At 40.9% G+C, this 16,217-nt stretch overlaps 4 protein-coding genes across 15 annotated transcripts in view; 2 read left to right on the forward strand and 2 right to left on the reverse strand.

Moving 5' to 3' along the window:
• LOC117230945 (zinc finger protein 608) overlaps positions 1 to 9,029 on the forward strand; it is a 33,153-nt gene extending 24,124 nt beyond the window's left edge. For 9 of the 10 annotated variants that reach the window (XM_033488897.1, XM_033488901.1, XM_033488904.1 and 6 more), the window contains 2 exons: positions 21 to 3,149; positions 4,640 to 8,424. In XM_033488897.1, coding sequence (XP_033344788.1) covers positions 21 to 3,149; positions 4,640 to 4,710 — 3,200 coding nt within the window. In that variant the 3' untranslated portion in view covers positions 4,711 to 8,424. Of the gene's footprint in view, positions 1 to 20; positions 3,150 to 4,639; positions 8,425 to 8,907 lie in introns of those variants that run through there. The other variant, XM_033488905.1, reaches the window with a different exon arrangement.
• Positions 9,006 to 13,619, forward strand: LOC117230948. Its single transcript, XM_033488908.1, has 8 exons — positions 9,006 to 9,147; positions 9,241 to 9,309; positions 9,426 to 9,580; positions 9,670 to 9,867; positions 9,986 to 10,434; positions 10,532 to 12,716; positions 12,799 to 13,114; positions 13,264 to 13,619. Exons 1-8 carry the CDS (start codon positions 9,091 to 9,093, stop codon positions 13,414 to 13,416), a joined length of 3,582 nt encoding a protein of 1,193 aa, XP_033344799.1. The 5' UTR covers positions 9,006 to 9,090; the 3' UTR covers positions 13,417 to 13,619.
• Positions 12,942 to 14,751, reverse strand: LOC117230961 (uncharacterized protein C1orf43 homolog). Of its 2 annotated transcripts, XR_004492891.1 has the most exons (5): positions 14,563 to 14,751; positions 14,200 to 14,356; positions 13,913 to 14,132; positions 13,533 to 13,807; positions 12,942 to 13,447 (listed from the first exon to the last, which is right to left on the reverse strand). XR_004492891.1 is itself a non-coding variant. In XM_033488950.1 (4 exons), exons 1-4 carry the CDS (start codon positions 14,719 to 14,721, stop codon positions 13,615 to 13,617), a joined length of 729 nt encoding a protein of 242 aa, XP_033344841.1. In that variant the 5' UTR covers positions 14,722 to 14,751; the 3' UTR covers positions 13,486 to 13,614. The 2 variants fall into 2 exon arrangements, 1 of the variants encoding a protein (XP_033344841.1); XM_033488950.1 differs by lacking the exon at positions 12,942 to 13,447 and having other exon boundaries at positions 13,486 to 13,807.
• LOC117230958 lies at positions 14,672 to 16,169 on the reverse strand. Of its 2 annotated transcripts, none has more exons than XM_033488937.1 (5): positions 16,007 to 16,169; positions 15,533 to 15,928; positions 15,255 to 15,439; positions 14,906 to 15,173; positions 14,672 to 14,803 (listed from the first exon to the last, which is right to left on the reverse strand). In XM_033488937.1, the coding sequence occupies exons 1-5, from the start codon at positions 16,136 to 16,138 to the stop codon at positions 14,774 to 14,776; spliced, it is 1,011 nt and encodes a 336-aa protein (XP_033344828.1). In that variant the 5' UTR covers positions 16,139 to 16,169; the 3' UTR covers positions 14,672 to 14,773. The 2 variants fall into 2 exon arrangements, with proteins under 2 accessions (XP_033344828.1, XP_033344829.1); XM_033488938.1 differs by having other exon boundaries at positions 14,736 to 14,803; positions 14,883 to 15,173.
• Positions 16,170 to 16,217: the final 48 nt, after the last annotated feature.

A 16,217-nucleotide genomic window follows, 5' to 3' on the forward strand; every position in this document is an offset into this window, starting at 1 on the left:
TCGACTGATTTGCGTTGCAGGTGTGCTGGTGGTGAACGTAACATGGCGGGGGAAAACGTACGTTGGTACCTTGCTAGATTGCACTCGTCATGATTGGGCACCACCGAGGTTCTGCGACTCTCCGACCAGCGATCTCGATGCAAGGACACCGAAGGGTCGAGGCAAGAGGGGGAGAGCCGCCGCGAACGCGACTCCGGGCAACGACCTGAGTAATTTCACGGAAACGAGGAGTTCGGTGCACAGTAAATTGCGAAATGGCGGTGCGAAGGGACGCCGTGGTGCGCAAGGTTCGCCAGCAGCGAGTCCGAGTCCGGCGGCCTTTGTTCCGCCTCGACCGGATCCAGCGGCCAAGAGGAAATCCCGAGGTCCCGAGGAAGAAGATAAAAATAAGAGGCGTGCTCCACCACCCACACCGCCAAGCGGTTCGCCACCGGCTAGTCCAGTGTTGCTCGAATGCCCGGAACCGAACTGTAACAAAAAGTACAAACACATAAACGGGCTCAAGTATCACCAGAGCCACGCGCATGGCTCGGCGGACGACGACGACACCAAGGAGGGTATCACCAGCATGTCCGAGAACGACGAGAGCAATATCGAGGCACCGAGTCCGGCGACGCCGGTCAAATCGCCGGCGGACAAGCCCGAGGGAACACCACTCCGACCGGCCAGCCCTCCTACGACCGGTTTACCACCGGAAACACCACCACCTCCCCCACGCGTTGCTTCTCCAAGTATAGAACCTCCGCCCACGTCCGTGCTATCCTCGGAAAGCAGTAAAAGCATCGTGAAGCCGGGTGTGCTGAGATTCGGACAGGAGGATCTGCCCGCACCGTCGTCAACGATACCCACTTCGGCGAGGCAACAGCAACAGTCCGCGCAACAACAGCAGCAGCAGTCGAACCAGCTGGGCAGTTCGAACTCGCCTCAAAGTCCGAGTCCTCGAGCTAGTCAGTCGCCGAGATCGGTACCCTCGCCGCACCCGAGCGCAAACATTCCGGCTCCGTTAAATATTCCTCAGCCGCCCCAGCCGTCCCAAATGTCACAGCATTCGCAGCAACAGAATCCCCTTTTACAGCAAAGTCAACAATCGTTGCAGCCCGGTCAGCCTGGACCACTACCTCCACCGCAGCAGCAGCAGCTTCAATCCAGTCAACAACTGCAGTCCTCTATACAACAGCAGCAGCAGCAACAGCTGCCGACCGCTCACCAGCTGTCCGTGCAGCATTCGCTATCAGCGCAATTAGGTCAGCCGACGCAAGCTCACGTGGTGCAGCAAGCTGGATTGCAACAACAACAATCGTCGCAGTCGGGCGGGTTGCAGGGTATCGCGAGTCAGCATCCGGCACTTCAAAGCTTGTCCAGCCAAGTATCGCAGCAAGCGACGGGCTTACAGGCGACCCCTCCTTCGCAGACTGGTCACCCTGGACAGGGTGTGCAACCACATTTGCAGCCCTACCAGAGCGTGTCGTTGCACGCGAAAATGCCACAATTCAAAGTTAAACCTACCGCGGCTCTGATGCCCGACCAGGATAAAAACAAAGACCCGAGGACGTCGTCGAAACCTCAGGGATACAAGAAAAAGTCGAGAAAGTCGCCGGGTGGTAGCCCTCATCCGTCACCGTTGGAAGCACCGATCGTCGACGCTGCGCGAGAAGACGTTCAGAGTCCGGCCTACTCGGACATTTCCGATGACGCGGCACCGGTGCTCGAGGCGGAGCCGGCCGACAAGTCGAAACAGAGTCAGGAAAAGGACGGAAAAGCTGCCGCCAGCGCGCATCTACCGCCTCATTTCAACATGTATCCGTACTACGGCCAACCGCCTTACCTCGTCCCGAGTGTTCCCGAGAGCAAGCCGGTCGATCAAAAACCAAGCGATCTGACTCCCAAGCAAGAGATGAAGCCGCTCAACATACCGCAGATGCCGACGCTGGCTAGCCTACAGAGTGTTGTAGCGGAGAAGGAGAAGAAGGAATTGAGTCAATCAGTGCCGCAACCACAGCAACAGCCGCACTATTACAGTGGCTATGGCGGTTACATGCCTCCCGGTTATCCGTATCAGCCACCGCAGCCAGTATCGCAGCAACAGCAACAACAGCAGCAGCAGCAACAGCAGGCGCAGGAGCAAGAGATGCACGAGCAGAAGGCAAAGATCAAGCAGGAGACACAGCAACAGCAGCAGCAGCAGCCTAGCTTGAAGGACAAGCAGCACGAGAATCATCAAATATTGAAGGAGAGTATCGAGATGAAGAGTCAAATGAGCCCGTATCACGTGTACCATGGTGGGCAGAGTCAGAGGGCGGCACCTCCACCGCCACCGTCAGCACCGATACAGGATGATCGAAGGTATTACCTGTATCCGGGCGACCAAAGGCGAAAGGAGGAGGCGAGCAAGCAGAGTCAACAGGCGAAGCCACCTCCTCCGAGTCCAAAACATCAACCGAAGCAGGAGAAGCCGCAAGACTTGGGAAAGAACGACGATTCGAAGAACAAGCAGGAGGGCGTGAAGCCAACAATGGAGACGCAAGGACCACCGCCACCGCCCACGTCGCAGTACGCCTACATTCATCCGGGTTACATGCAACCGCAACATTACAGTGCGTTGCCATTTGACCCTGGTCATCCGATGTATCGCGGGCTCAGCCCGATGCTGGTTCCCGGACCGTATTCCGGCAACCCGTATCTTCATCAACTACCGAGGTATCACGCGCCGGAGGATCTCAGTAGACCGCCCGGTGGCAAAGCCCTCGATCTGCTTCAACACCATGCCAATCAGTATTATTCGGCGCACAAGATACACGAGCTTCAGGAGCGTGCGCTCAAATCGCCTACCCCGAAAACGTCCGCGGCTTCTGCCAGTCCTTCGTCAGCAGGGCCGACGCCTTCGCGACCACCGAGCGGACCGCCTAGCTCGGTCGCCGGACCAGGTCCACCGCAATCGCAAGCCCAGCAAGCCCAAACGAAGCAGCAAAGTCAATCGGGAGGGCAACAGTCTCAGCAGCAACAACCGCCACCAGTCGACGCTGGTACCGGAACATTGACCAAGGACAATAGATCACCCCCGCCCCAGCGGCACGTGCATACACATCATCACACGCACGTTGGCCTAGGCTATCCCCTATTGACCGGACAATATCCCGCCCCTTACGGAGGTAAGCCTCTCGTCAGACCCTGACAATAAGTCGCGGTTCGAGCCGAACCGACCACTGTCGCCGCCGCTGTCGACTACGACCAAGATCGTCGCCACAACCACGATCCCGTCCCGATCTTCGATCCTCGTTCTTCCTTCTTTAGATAACGGAACGTTGTCCTCTCCGATATGTTCGAGAGACTCGTGTCGCTACGTCCTCGCTGTTCGTAGTTCGAAGCACGAGTCTCGCGAACCGATACGCTTAGTACCTAGCTATTCGTTATGAAACACGCGTATGGGTAACTCGATCGATTCGTACGTGAATAGCACGATAATCGCGACGCGTCGTGTTGTTCACCGAGAACACGGCCGGGTACTAGACGAACGAATGTTTTTTACTGCGACTTGTGCTTGTATTAGATATACGTTAAGAGCGTTGGACTAAAGAGTTCAGTCAGGAGACGCTTGGAAGGCGCAGTTACGAATGTATAGTTCACACTGTGATAATCATTGACCGCGATCGTCGTATTGGCGCGGGCATGTGACCCGTTGCGAAAATCTATTACTGTGCGATGATCGAATATCAAACTCTTTGAATTTCGGACATAAAGCGATTTCTTTTCGCTTTTTGGAAATACTATTTTGACATTGTGACAAACGCCCGTGGACAACGAATAGAACAAGCGACCCTGTTTTAATTATTATCGCGGTTGTTTCTTATTTTTCCCTTTGCGCCTTCTGCCTCTCTCTCTCTCTCTCTCTCTTTTTCTGCCTATTTCTTCGTATACTTCGATAAAGTTACACAAAACTTGTTACAACCTCCCCCACCCGCACACTTTTCTCGGAATTTGTATATCGCGAATATCGCGAAGACGATTGAGAGACGCGCAGCAATTTCGTTAAACGTACCGATAAAGACAAACGCGCTATTCAACCCTATTATATCTTCTTTGGCTGCTCGTATGTTCCTCGTTCTTATCCTTACTCCCGCTTACGCTCTCCTGTCCCAACAAGTAGTTTCGACGTATGATGTTCTGTGTATTCCTCGGCCTCCGATATCACTTTTCCAACCTAATCTGACTTCGGTGATCGTTCGCTCGCTATACTTGGGCTGCGGAGTGATGCGAAATCACTGAAAACTTGTGGCCGAAACGAACGAAGGAACAGCAGCAGCGCGAAAGGCTATCGGAGAATTTCGTCGTCGTCGTCGGTCTCCGGTCGGAGGATCGTGGAATGCGCGTCACGAATAAGATAAAAACGCGAAATGAAAAAGATAAAGAAAAAGGAAAAGAAACGTTTTCCTTTCGGAAATCATCGTAAACCGGCGGCGAGAGTGGATTCGATTCGGCAGAGAATTTTACATGATTCTGTTCGATAAGTTACGGTTAGTTGAACGGTCGATGGTCGACGATCGGTCGATCGGTCGGTCGACGAACGACGAAAGACGTTTTTCGAGAAAGAGAAAAAATAAATTAACGAGCCTCGGTATCTATGTGTGTGTGTGTGTTGCAGCGGCGATGCTGGCGAGTCAGCAGGCCGCCGCGGTAGCCGCATCGGTGATCTCGCCATTCCCGCCCAAGTGACCCGCGGCCCCCGGTCCCGTACTAGCAGCCGGAACAACCGGACCCACCTCCGCACAAACTCACCACACGTCTCATCATCCACCGCCGGTTAGCGGCGCAACCGCCGCAGGACATCCGCACTCTGCTACCGCTGGCAGGCAACCTTAGGATCGTCCCAGCAATACCGCTAATTCGGCTCTGCTACCTCTTCTTCGTTAACGCGACCAGAGAGATACTCCATCGGAGAATCTACCAACTCTCGATCTGTTTGTCAACTCGTCAACAGCAGCAGCAGCAGCAGCAGCGCATCTGCCTGTTAAGGCCGATGTCATCGTTATCGTTCACCATTTAACACCTTCGTCGGGAACCATCTGGACTCGCGACGATCATCCGGTCATCGTGTATGGTTGCTACTGATACCGCTGACACTGATGTTGACGGTAACGCCGACGGCAATGCTGACGACACACACTGTTCACAAGCCTTCTCTTTGTCTCTGTTGTCTTTGTTGCTTCTGTGAAAGAGCGCGCCTGCCTTCCGAATTGTGTCGCCGTTCCATTTCCAAGGAAAAAATCATCTGTACGTACTATGACGCGTCGACCCAAACGCGATCCATCGAGTCCATTGCTGGGTGCACCGACTAGTTTCAGAATCGATCGAATACCGAGAAACGACGGATTTACGACTGAGATTTCAGCGTCCTATCCTACGCACCTTATGTTTTTGGGACTTTTCGTACAAGAAAAATGCCAAAATTTCAACATTGCGTGGAGAAAACGAATCGATTCAGCATAGACTCTACGCACAATTTATTCCAAATTTTAATAAAACTCTTCCTCCAAGATATCGTTGAAACGAACGCGATGAAGAAGTCCCAATTCACGTACCATTGATCTTCCAGTTCAAACGAAAAACAAACATTTTCTAGATTTTTATACGAGCTTCTTACCTATTAATCTTTTCTTGGATGCTGTTAACGGCGACGGTGACGATGAAAACGACGGTGACGCAGGCATTGCGAAACAACGTATGGGAATAAGAACAATATTCGTGCGACCAACTCATAAACGAGACTTCGGATGCTGTTTGCTCGCAAGGAACAGGTGTCGCGTAGGAAAAGAATGGCTCGAAACGGTTCGACGCAGCATTGTACCTGCTTACTGGAAATGCTTAACGAAATTCGGCGATCCCAAAATAGTGAGGAATCGTTGCCCGCGAAAGCCGACAAGTAATAAGAGGAGAAGCACGAGGAAAGTAGAGAGAGGAGAGAAAGGACACGAGGCAAGCGTGCGCCTAATGAGACTCCATTGCGTTAGACCGAGGACCGAGGACTGTCGTAGAGTCATTGGGCATCTTACGCATAGGAAAGACGATGGAAGTTACTACGGCCGTACCGCGAACCAATTGCCCGATTTTTCTCCGATGTAAGAGACTGTGTGCCTCGAACTGCGTCGATTCAGGTTCAGGCAACATTTTTATTGCACTTAGTAACGTAGAGATGCGAATGTGCGAGAGTGAAAAGCGGAAACTTTACTGCGCGTGCTTATGCGCGTTATGTGCGTCGCATATTTTCCGTAACTCGTTGTGTATAACGCGTACGTGCGAATGTTCGACTGAGAACTTTGTCTATAATGGTGAAATTGTAGATCGTTGTATTTTATTGTAAAAAGGAAAAAGATTGCTGAACAACAGACTCGACATTTTTCTAGAGAAATTACGTGATTCGCGAACGACACGTTTTTTAGACGATTTGATTACCTACCTACCAAGTAGAATGTGCGTGGACGTTGGTTAATACGATATCAAATAAATACGAACGAAATACATGTCGGGTGGGAAGTATAAGCGTATAATAAATCACGATAATTCTAAATAACGATAACGTGACGATAAGTGATTGTACATTGAATTTGCTAGAATGCTATTTGTTTACTAAAAATAATGTAGTTAACGTTGCGTGAGTACAATAGACCGAGAACATGAGTGTGTGTGTGTGTGTGTGTGTGTGTGTGAGGGTGATATGAATATGGATACAAGAGTGAGCGTGTGGAGGAAGAGAGAAAGAGCGAGAGAAAGAGAAAGACAGAACAAGTGAGCAAAACGTATAAGACTAATTAACGGGAAAAAACTATTAGGTATGTATAGTATATATATACGCGTACATATGCACCACAGTGATACGTACACGTATAATCTCCCGGCGGCTACCTAACATTAGTGCAGTAACGATTATCATTGTACCTTTTATTACAATTATTCATTAATAATTATCGGTTCTATTACTTTATTATTATACCGTCGATTAAAAAAAAAAAATAAGAACGTTGTACAGACGATTGGTAAATCTCGTTGCCAAGGATTCGAAATTAGTTTTATCGTGCCGTACGTAGTGTTGCAAATGCCAAATAAACGAAAAGAGAATAAGGCGTGTTTTTTTTTTTTCATTCGAACATAACAACGGCGATATTCATTTAGCGGAATACGTAAGGGAGAAAGAGATCGAGAGAGAAAGTATTGTCTGCGTGTGCGTGCGTGAATGAATGAAAGAGGAAGAGAGAAGGAGAGTGAGAACGGCGGAGAAACGCGCGGGGAATCGTCTCAGTTTTAATGAGACGCGTTCGAAGGAGAATCGGGCGGGCTTTAAAGTAAAAATGCTGGTGCTGTGCTGTGATTTTTATAAAAAATAAAAAGAAAAAAACAGAGAAGAACGATACGCGAATCATAGTAAGGAAAAGCCGAAGATCTTGACGAATTTTTATGAAAATATACAGATAGCCTAAGTACCTGGACCTGCCCTGCGCTCTCCACAAATTTAAATTCGAGTAGAGGATATTAAAGAAAAACGATTAAATGGAAAAAAGTGAAAAAAAAGAAAAGAAAAATACTAAGAGAACAAAAGAGGGATGAAAAATCAACTTGTATGAATTGTATAGGCTGTAAAGTGTATTTGCTTTTAAACGAAAATTTAATATAGATTGTTAATCGCTAATTGCGCGAAAAAAGGAGCTGTCTCCAATGGTCGAATACACTATACACGTTCGCGTATCGCAAATTCCTCGTGCAACACGTTTCTTGCGTTGTCCGTTCGAACCGTACTGACGAAAAACCCCCATTTTGCAGGCAATAAATTTACCACGTATTACGCTCAACGATTACGTTTTAAACTTTTATCCTGTTTTCGTTGAAACCGGCTCCTTCCTACGTTCGATCGGTTATCGTTTCGATCTCCCGCGTAAAGATCGGTACTGCGCCGATCGATGTCGAACTTGTTGATACTTCCTCTCAACGCAAACGAGATACAAACGTTGTAATTAATAATTGGAGACAATCTCCGACTAAGGATATATTCTAGCGAGTACTACGTATTTGCCACGATGTTGCATAATCCATTGCGAAAATCCTCAAACGAATAAATTAAATGACAACATAAGATGGACTGACATATTAACGTAACGTAATAAACAAGGACCCGTATTCTTGTCTCCATTTTTTTAGAATGATAAAAATAGTGAGTCGTTACGCTTTATATATTATACACTTCGAATATATGAATATACGAGTAACATTACGTACAGAAGCAAATACAAAAACGCAGGCATCTTGTCGTTAAATTGTAAGATATTGTGTTCAAACTCCAGAATGTAATCTGACCCCTTCCTCAGACTACTATATATTAATTATATTGTGCACTATGCTCCAACTTGTCCATACGAATAAATATATTGAAAAATCTTACTATTATACAATATCCTCGATCGGTACACTATCGTCCTTTAACGAGTTCGCGTCTTTTCAAAGTTCCCTCGTGTTATCGACTCAACCGACTTTTCGTACAATTTTCTTTCCTCCTTCTTTCGTTCTATCCTGTCAGTATTCGTATATGAATCATTGCGGTATATCTTTCTGCCAAATGGTATTTTTACAATTTTATCTATTTACGTTTACTCGTACATTGTCAAACAAAATTGTAATATAACGTTTAACATTACTTGAGGACCTCTGTGTGAACTAGCGGTAAAAGAGAATACGTTCATGGGTTTATGACACTTTAGTTTCGTATTATCGTCCTTCATGTAACACAGAAGTAATCGTTACTTTTTCCATTTCTCTCGATAAACCTATACATATACTATATTCTTCGTACAAATACGTTACTCTTATTTTCATAATTTTTACGATGAACGATGAGCAGTGTATATTAACAGTGTACCGTTACAGATCTCAATATATTTTTAACGATGCACGCACAAGGTTATGTTTTATAACCTAAATATTTCGCTTCGTACACTCACGACCCAAGTTTTATTTCATCCACGCATTACCGTGATAGAGAGTACCGGAACAGTGACTGAATTGAATGACAATTAATATATAGGACAATTATTGGAATATTACGTCTGCATGATGGATGAAATAGAATATAAATTAGAATCGACGAATCCTGTATTAATATCGCACGTGAGTTACTCCCTTTTTCATGTATCGCAATTAAACGTTTATATTTTTCACCTGGTATTCTATTCCAACTGTATTATGTATTTTTCTACACAGGCAACGTCGAAACTCTTCGAATCCATTAAAAAAAAGAAATGCGATCGACAAACGGACCATATTTCCAAGGTAAAACACGTATTCGTTCAATTACTATATAATCCAATATATCGTTTTTACTTTTGCTTTAATCAGAGAAGAAATATTAATCTAATTCTGTTTATTCCGTTCATCAATTTATACAGATACCCGAGTTTAAGTTGTTATTAACAAAACGTGATAGTACAAATGTCACACTCAGCATATCCGCCTGTCAAGCCCTAACTGCTCTGGTTGAAAATGGATTATGGGACATTAACGAGGCTTTAGCTACTTTCATCTCGAGTATCTCTTCTATAAAGTACAGAAATTCATTTAATCCATGAAAGATATTCTTTATGTATCTTTACTGTTCCTTAATATCGTTCTATAATATGTCACACGTTTTAGAAATTATATGGTTGCTACTACAACCATAAGCCATTTACTAATATTAGATTTAAAACGCGATACAGGACAAGAAAATATATATCCGTTTACATTACATACGCCACAACACCCTTTTATAACCATTTTATCTCAAGATAAACGTAGCTGGCAAACTATATTAAGTCAGATGACATTTATTCTGAATCATCAGGATGCTCGGTATGTATAAAAATGTATATACATATATTATATATACATACATCATATACATCTATAATTATGCATGCTCTTATATCTATATATGCATGTATGTATGTACAATTTCTCCAAATTTCAGAATTAGAGAAAAGGGAGTGAAAATGTTACGACCGGTATTTTTGTATGTTTTATGCAATCCTTCATCAGATTCGATGGATTACTGTATGCAACAAATTTGGCAATTGTTAATTAAATCGAGACACAGTACTTATGTGCAGACAGAAGTTTTACTTTGGATGTGCACAGCAGAAATTCATTCTTGTATAAATACAAACTATAGAATCTTAGAGCTTGCAGAAAAAGCTGCATCAGAAGGAAACAGAGAATATTGTACAGCTTTGTTGCCGATGATTGTGTCCTTAGTTATACAATTACTACAGCAAGGTTCTGATCCAACACCAAATTTTCATGTTATATTGTTTATCATAGACCACTGTGATAGCTATATTGGGAATCTTGTGCTAACATTAATGGCAGAAGTAATTACTTTATGTCCAGCTATTTATTTGTATACTACTTTACAAATATGTAAGTATTTTCCGGTATTTTCCACTATTTATAAGAATTTTCGACTTTTACCAATTTTTCGAAATATGCTTGTTATGATAAATTTATCACATTATAGGTACGATGATAGCAAAGAAAATGTCTTACAATGATGTATTTTTCTACACTTTGATAGCATCTATTGTAAAATGGATTGCATATCCATCCGTATTGTGTTCTGAGGCACTGGACATGGCGAGAGATTTAGCCAGCGAGATGTTTACAAGAACGAAATTAACGTGCAACAATGAAACGATATTCTCAAATAAACTTTTTACAGTGTTTACTCATTCCGACCCATACATTCAATTCTACACGGAGCTAGTGCATTGCTTGAGTATCTGGAACCAAAATGATATTCTATCATGGTTGAACAACATATCATGCGTACCAACTTACTTAAAAGACAAATGTAAACTATTGATATCTGGTCTCCTTCTACAGTCAAACGAGCCACAAATAGTTCAACTGTGTTGTAATATACTCGTTGATGTTAGCAGAGAAAGGACAAATTTTGGATCGCACGTGCTCTCATTGGTATTGCATAAATTAACCAAATGTAAAAGCAGTATAGAATCAAAATGTTTGTTACTGGTAATGCCTGAGCTTATGATTACGAAAGAAAATGTCCCAATCGTTAATCATACCTTGAACCAGTTGTTAAACGGTGACAAGCAACTGAAATATTTTATAATCGAATTATATTTGAAAGCATTGAAAAAAGAACCAAGATGTTACAGATTTCTTTTTGCTGCAATTATCAAAGTAATGGAAAGCGATCTTTCCTGGTATTCGGATGCAACTTGTGCAAGAGCTATGAAACATATTTGTGAAAATTATCCTGAACATGGGGAAAAATTGGTACCATTGATATTGCAGATATTAAATCGTTCGACGGGTATGAACGGCGGAACCGCAAGTGCGCTCGCGCTTGGATGTATTTCTGCTCTTTACAAAGCATCCGTAATAGACATTTATTCGACATGGAGAGTGCTATCTCCAAAAATGGAAAAAGAGAAGCGGTCTGTTGTTTTAGAAAGCTTGTGCGAACTACTTGCTGATGTTGCATTCTATGCACCTTCTTCTCAATGCCTCGAAGAACACGACCATCAATTGATCGACGATATCGTATCGAAGTTATGGAAATACACGACATGTAGTGATGTAAAGGTAATCAAAGCTGCGCTTAAAGCTCTAGCTTCGTACCGTCTCGAACAATTATCCTTGAAAACATTACCAGTAGAATTTAGATATAATCTCGTACTACCAGCTACGTATGCGAAAATTCCAACCGACACGGTAAAAAAGCCAGAGGACGTGCTTCCGTATATACCTGGTGTTTGTTGGATCCAAATGCTTCAAAATATAAATAAAATGACCTTGTCAGCAGCCGGGAACCTTCTAATTTCCTTCGTGATAGAAGAAGTAAATAGTTTCCGATCCGGCATGTACGACTGGCCTCAAGGGGAGCCGCAAAATTTTAAATATTTACGAGACAAAAGCGTAATCAGAGCGGTCGGTGAATATTTGAGGAAAACTAATCAGTTTGATTCGAATAATCATTGTATCGTTACGGAATGCCTACGAATATTCGCTCATAAATATCCGAAACCATTACCCAATGTAAATTGGAGTTTTTTGAAGGATACTTTTCACCTATCAGCCGAAGCAAAGCAATATACTCTTTCTATCGCGTGTCATCATGCGACGGTATCTTCATCTGCTAAATCTTTTATAGAAGATTATCTATTGACGTATAAATCTGTAAACGATGCAGAAGATTTCGTTTGGAAAGACAATGAACACCCGATATTGTATTCAAATCTCGAGTACTTGTGTCAAGCTGTACAACCAAATATCATTAAACGGTTCTTAGAAACTACTTTAGAATGTGCAATTAAAAAAATGAACGAAAATTCGATACAATCGTTTCATTGCATCATGTATTCATATGCTCAGGCATTAAGAAATCCAGAAATATGCCATGCTAACTCTACACTGCTTTCTACCATACTGGAAGAACTTTTGGACAAAATAGATTTAACGTGCGACCGTTTCTACCCTTATTTCACGGCAGCTTTGGAATTACCAATGGAGCATTTAGAAAGAACTACATCTCCTAAAGTGTGGTGGGAAACAATGGCCAGTAAATTAAAGAATGCGATCGCAATTAGAGCCGAATTGTCTTTAAAAAAGTCTAATTCCGAAGCCTCCTTAAAGTGGTTGAACGAGATCATCGGTGAAACTTTCGCTTCTACGTCAAGGTAACATTCTTGGTCATTATTGTAATTTTACTGATACATCAAACATGTGAATAAACATGCGTCTTAATATTTTTTATTAAAGTGTGCAAACATATTTTCTCGAAATTATACAAAAAGTACAAGCCAATATGCAATTCGAAAGATCCAGTTCAAATTGGATTCTGGAACTTATGACACAGGTTCAAGGATTTTTAATGGATTCATCACAAAATCATAATGACAAAATACAATTCTATTGTACTGTTTTATTTACCTCTGTGATAAGCTTGTCTGGCATAGACTCCATGTTAATGAAACGAGATCTAGTGATTAAATCGCAAAATGTCAGAATAAAATTATTTCCTCAAGCTCTAACACTTCTTTCCGATAGAGAGAATTGGAAACATGCAATTCCACAGGTACGCACGATTACTTTTATTTCTATACAAAACCATCCAACTAGCGTCCGAATGATAATTTAACAATTTAATATTTTTTTTCTTCATTAGAAGTTATATAGTTATTCTAGAATTAACAGTCTATTAAAGATATTATATACCTCTTTCAGATGATGGAATGGTTAAATTATATGAGAACAAATCATATTTCTAATACATATAAATACACGTTTCATCGGGCATTAATTTCTTTAAGACATAATTCATATTATAAAAATGTATGGAGTAAATATTTATCGATTAAGACGGACATCGATATTTAACCGCAAGTTGGAACAAAAAACGTATCCGTTACTGCAAATTTAAGGTATGAAATTAAAAGGAGCAACATATTTGTGAAATACCATTAAAACAAAAGTTGAAAATGTATTTCACTTACTTGCAATCCCATATGATGTAGAGACTGACAATTCTGAACAAACATATCGTCACATGTGTTGTATGTGACGACTTTCATAATGCTAAACAGATGTTTCGCTATTATCCAACATCATCACGGTTAATGTATTCGGACGTGATCCAGTCAATGTTTGATCTTCCAGTAGTTTCATCTTGGGTTCTAATATATTCCGTTTCGTTTCAATGTTTTTTTTTATAGGTGTGCGACTTGGACTAGATTTCCTACTGCTTGGATATGATTTTAATAAACGAGCCCTAAGGGAACATTTAAGGACACCATGTTTTTGTCTCATTATATTATAGTACAACTTACTACAAACTTTAAATTTACACTCCATAATTTAAAAGAATCATACTTACGCGTCCATTAATTTAAGGAATAAACGGGTATATACTTGATATTCCTCATCACCAAATTCAGTTGGATCGTGTCGTGCATGTTCATATAAGTCGCAGAACTGATGAATTAATCGTTGTCCACTTCCATTTAATGGCGTTGCCAATATGGCAAGTAAATATGCCCGTAAATTTTCAGATGGATGTCTTTTCAAGCAATTATCATATTTAGTAATTTCAGCTTCTACAAAAAAGATTGAAAATTAGTTTGAACATAAAGAGTCTGTTTACCATAATAAATATAATTATACCCAAGGTCTTAACATCATCTACAGCTTTTAATCTGTAGTAATGAGGTGAAACCTGTCCTCGAGGAGTTAAAATAAATCTTGGATCGCTAATAAGTTGCGGCTCGTATTGAATTCTTGGTATTACTTCTATTCGTCTTTCAATCTCCTTTTTCAGCGACTAAAAGATTGAAAATGTACTGTATTTTGATATGTATATATGTATATGTGCATATAGACACATGTATTCAAAATAGTAAATAATTGTATAGCATAATTAAAATGTTTTGTTTTTAACAAAAAAACAAGCATTAATTTTCAATGTAAATGTAATAGATGTACATATTTGTAGATGTAAATAAACTTAACCTCTACAATTTCTCGTACCTTTCGTGCATCGTGCCCGATGGGGATATGAGGACCACGGCGTGATCGTAATGCAAATCTCATAATTTGTCGTTTTGCAAATATAAACAGTAATAATATTGTTAGTACTCCAGCCGCAATAAAAATAACGATTGTCACACCGGAAAGTTCTTCCGTCATGTTTTTCCCATTCGTACTTGTATAAAAGTGTTAACTCTTATGCGCACGCGTTTTATATTTTGATTTTACATCTCCTATACCTCTAATTTTTTGATTGGGGAACAAATATATAGTTATAGAAAAAATAAAATTTATTATAATTTGTGGTTTGTAGTATTTACATAAGTTACATAGATTTTAGTACATTTTGAATAGGTTTTTTAAACAATGTTTGATTAATATTTGCTATTTCCCATAATGATTGTTTTTGTTCATCTGAAAATTTAATATTTGACTTTATAAATGATAATACAAGCTTCCCGAAATTTTTATCCTTGGCAAAGTCAATCGCTTTCTCAAATAATAACTGTATAAGTTTGTCATTTGTGGTAATATCTGTCTTAGTATCAATCAAAGTACGTAGGAAAGAAAGATGCCATGAATTGAGTTCTTTCACATATGATAAATATTCTCTGTAAAAATGATACCGCTCAATTGCTAACACTTTAGTTTCTTTTGAAGTTTAATTGATTAATAATAAGATTAGTACCTACGTAATAAGAACGATACGTCTTTGAGGTTCAAAAGTATTTACTATAGCATCAATAATTGTTGTGTCTGTTAAATCAAAGTTTAAAAGTGGAATAAAAATGAACTTCTGAATATCATCTGGAAATTTCTGAGTGCTCTCTATCAAAGCAGATAAAAGTAATCTGGAAGGTTCTTTCAAAGCAATAATCTGCAATAATATTCAAACATTATTAGCCATGTTTGTGTAAAAATTTATACAAGCAGTCTAATTCTTTATAGATTAATATCATTCAAACTTCACCTTTGGTAATAATAAATGGGTATAAAAAGTTTCTGTGTATTTAACTCGTTGTTCCGAAGTCATATTATTCAAGGAACAACATAGATTATATGTACCCAGCATAGTTAGTTTTTTTTCTAAATCACAGACTATTTCTTGAAATTCTGCATCTGTTAAATTCTCTAATTGATTTAAATCCAATTTTCCATTAGGGCATTCCAATTCTTCAAAAAGATATTCTGTGATATCAAGTTTTGGTACACACTCCTGTCTAATATTTTTATCGCAGCACTTATCAAGTTGTGTAAAATAAAACTGAGTAGATGAAAATTGATCGGACGTGTTAGATAAAATATCATTACAATCATTATTGCTTTCGTTTAAAGTTTCTTCTACATCTATATCTGTTACTCCTTTCTAAGTGAGATAATGCAAACTTCAATATTATTTTCCTTAAATATAATTTTGTTTCCTAATACAACTATTAATACTAACCTTCCTAGTTATTATTTGCCAAAAAGGATCAGCTTGAATTATATCTTGTTTTAATTTTTCTTTAATTACTATTAACTTTTCCGTGGTATATTGGGATAATACATAATTTTTTAAAATATTTTCCGGATTCATATTTTTAATAATAAGTCAATTTACAAAGAAATACTTTTATTGTATTGTATTTATTGTATTATGTACTAAAGAAAATATA

This window comes from Bombus vosnesenskii, unplaced genomic scaffold (assembly GCF_011952255.1).
Source record: "Bombus vosnesenskii isolate JDL3184/JDL3185 unplaced genomic scaffold, Bvos_JDL3184-5_v1.1 scf7180000013270, whole genome shotgun sequence".
Taxonomy (NCBI): Eukaryota; Metazoa; Arthropoda; class Insecta; order Hymenoptera; family Apidae; genus Bombus; species Bombus vosnesenskii.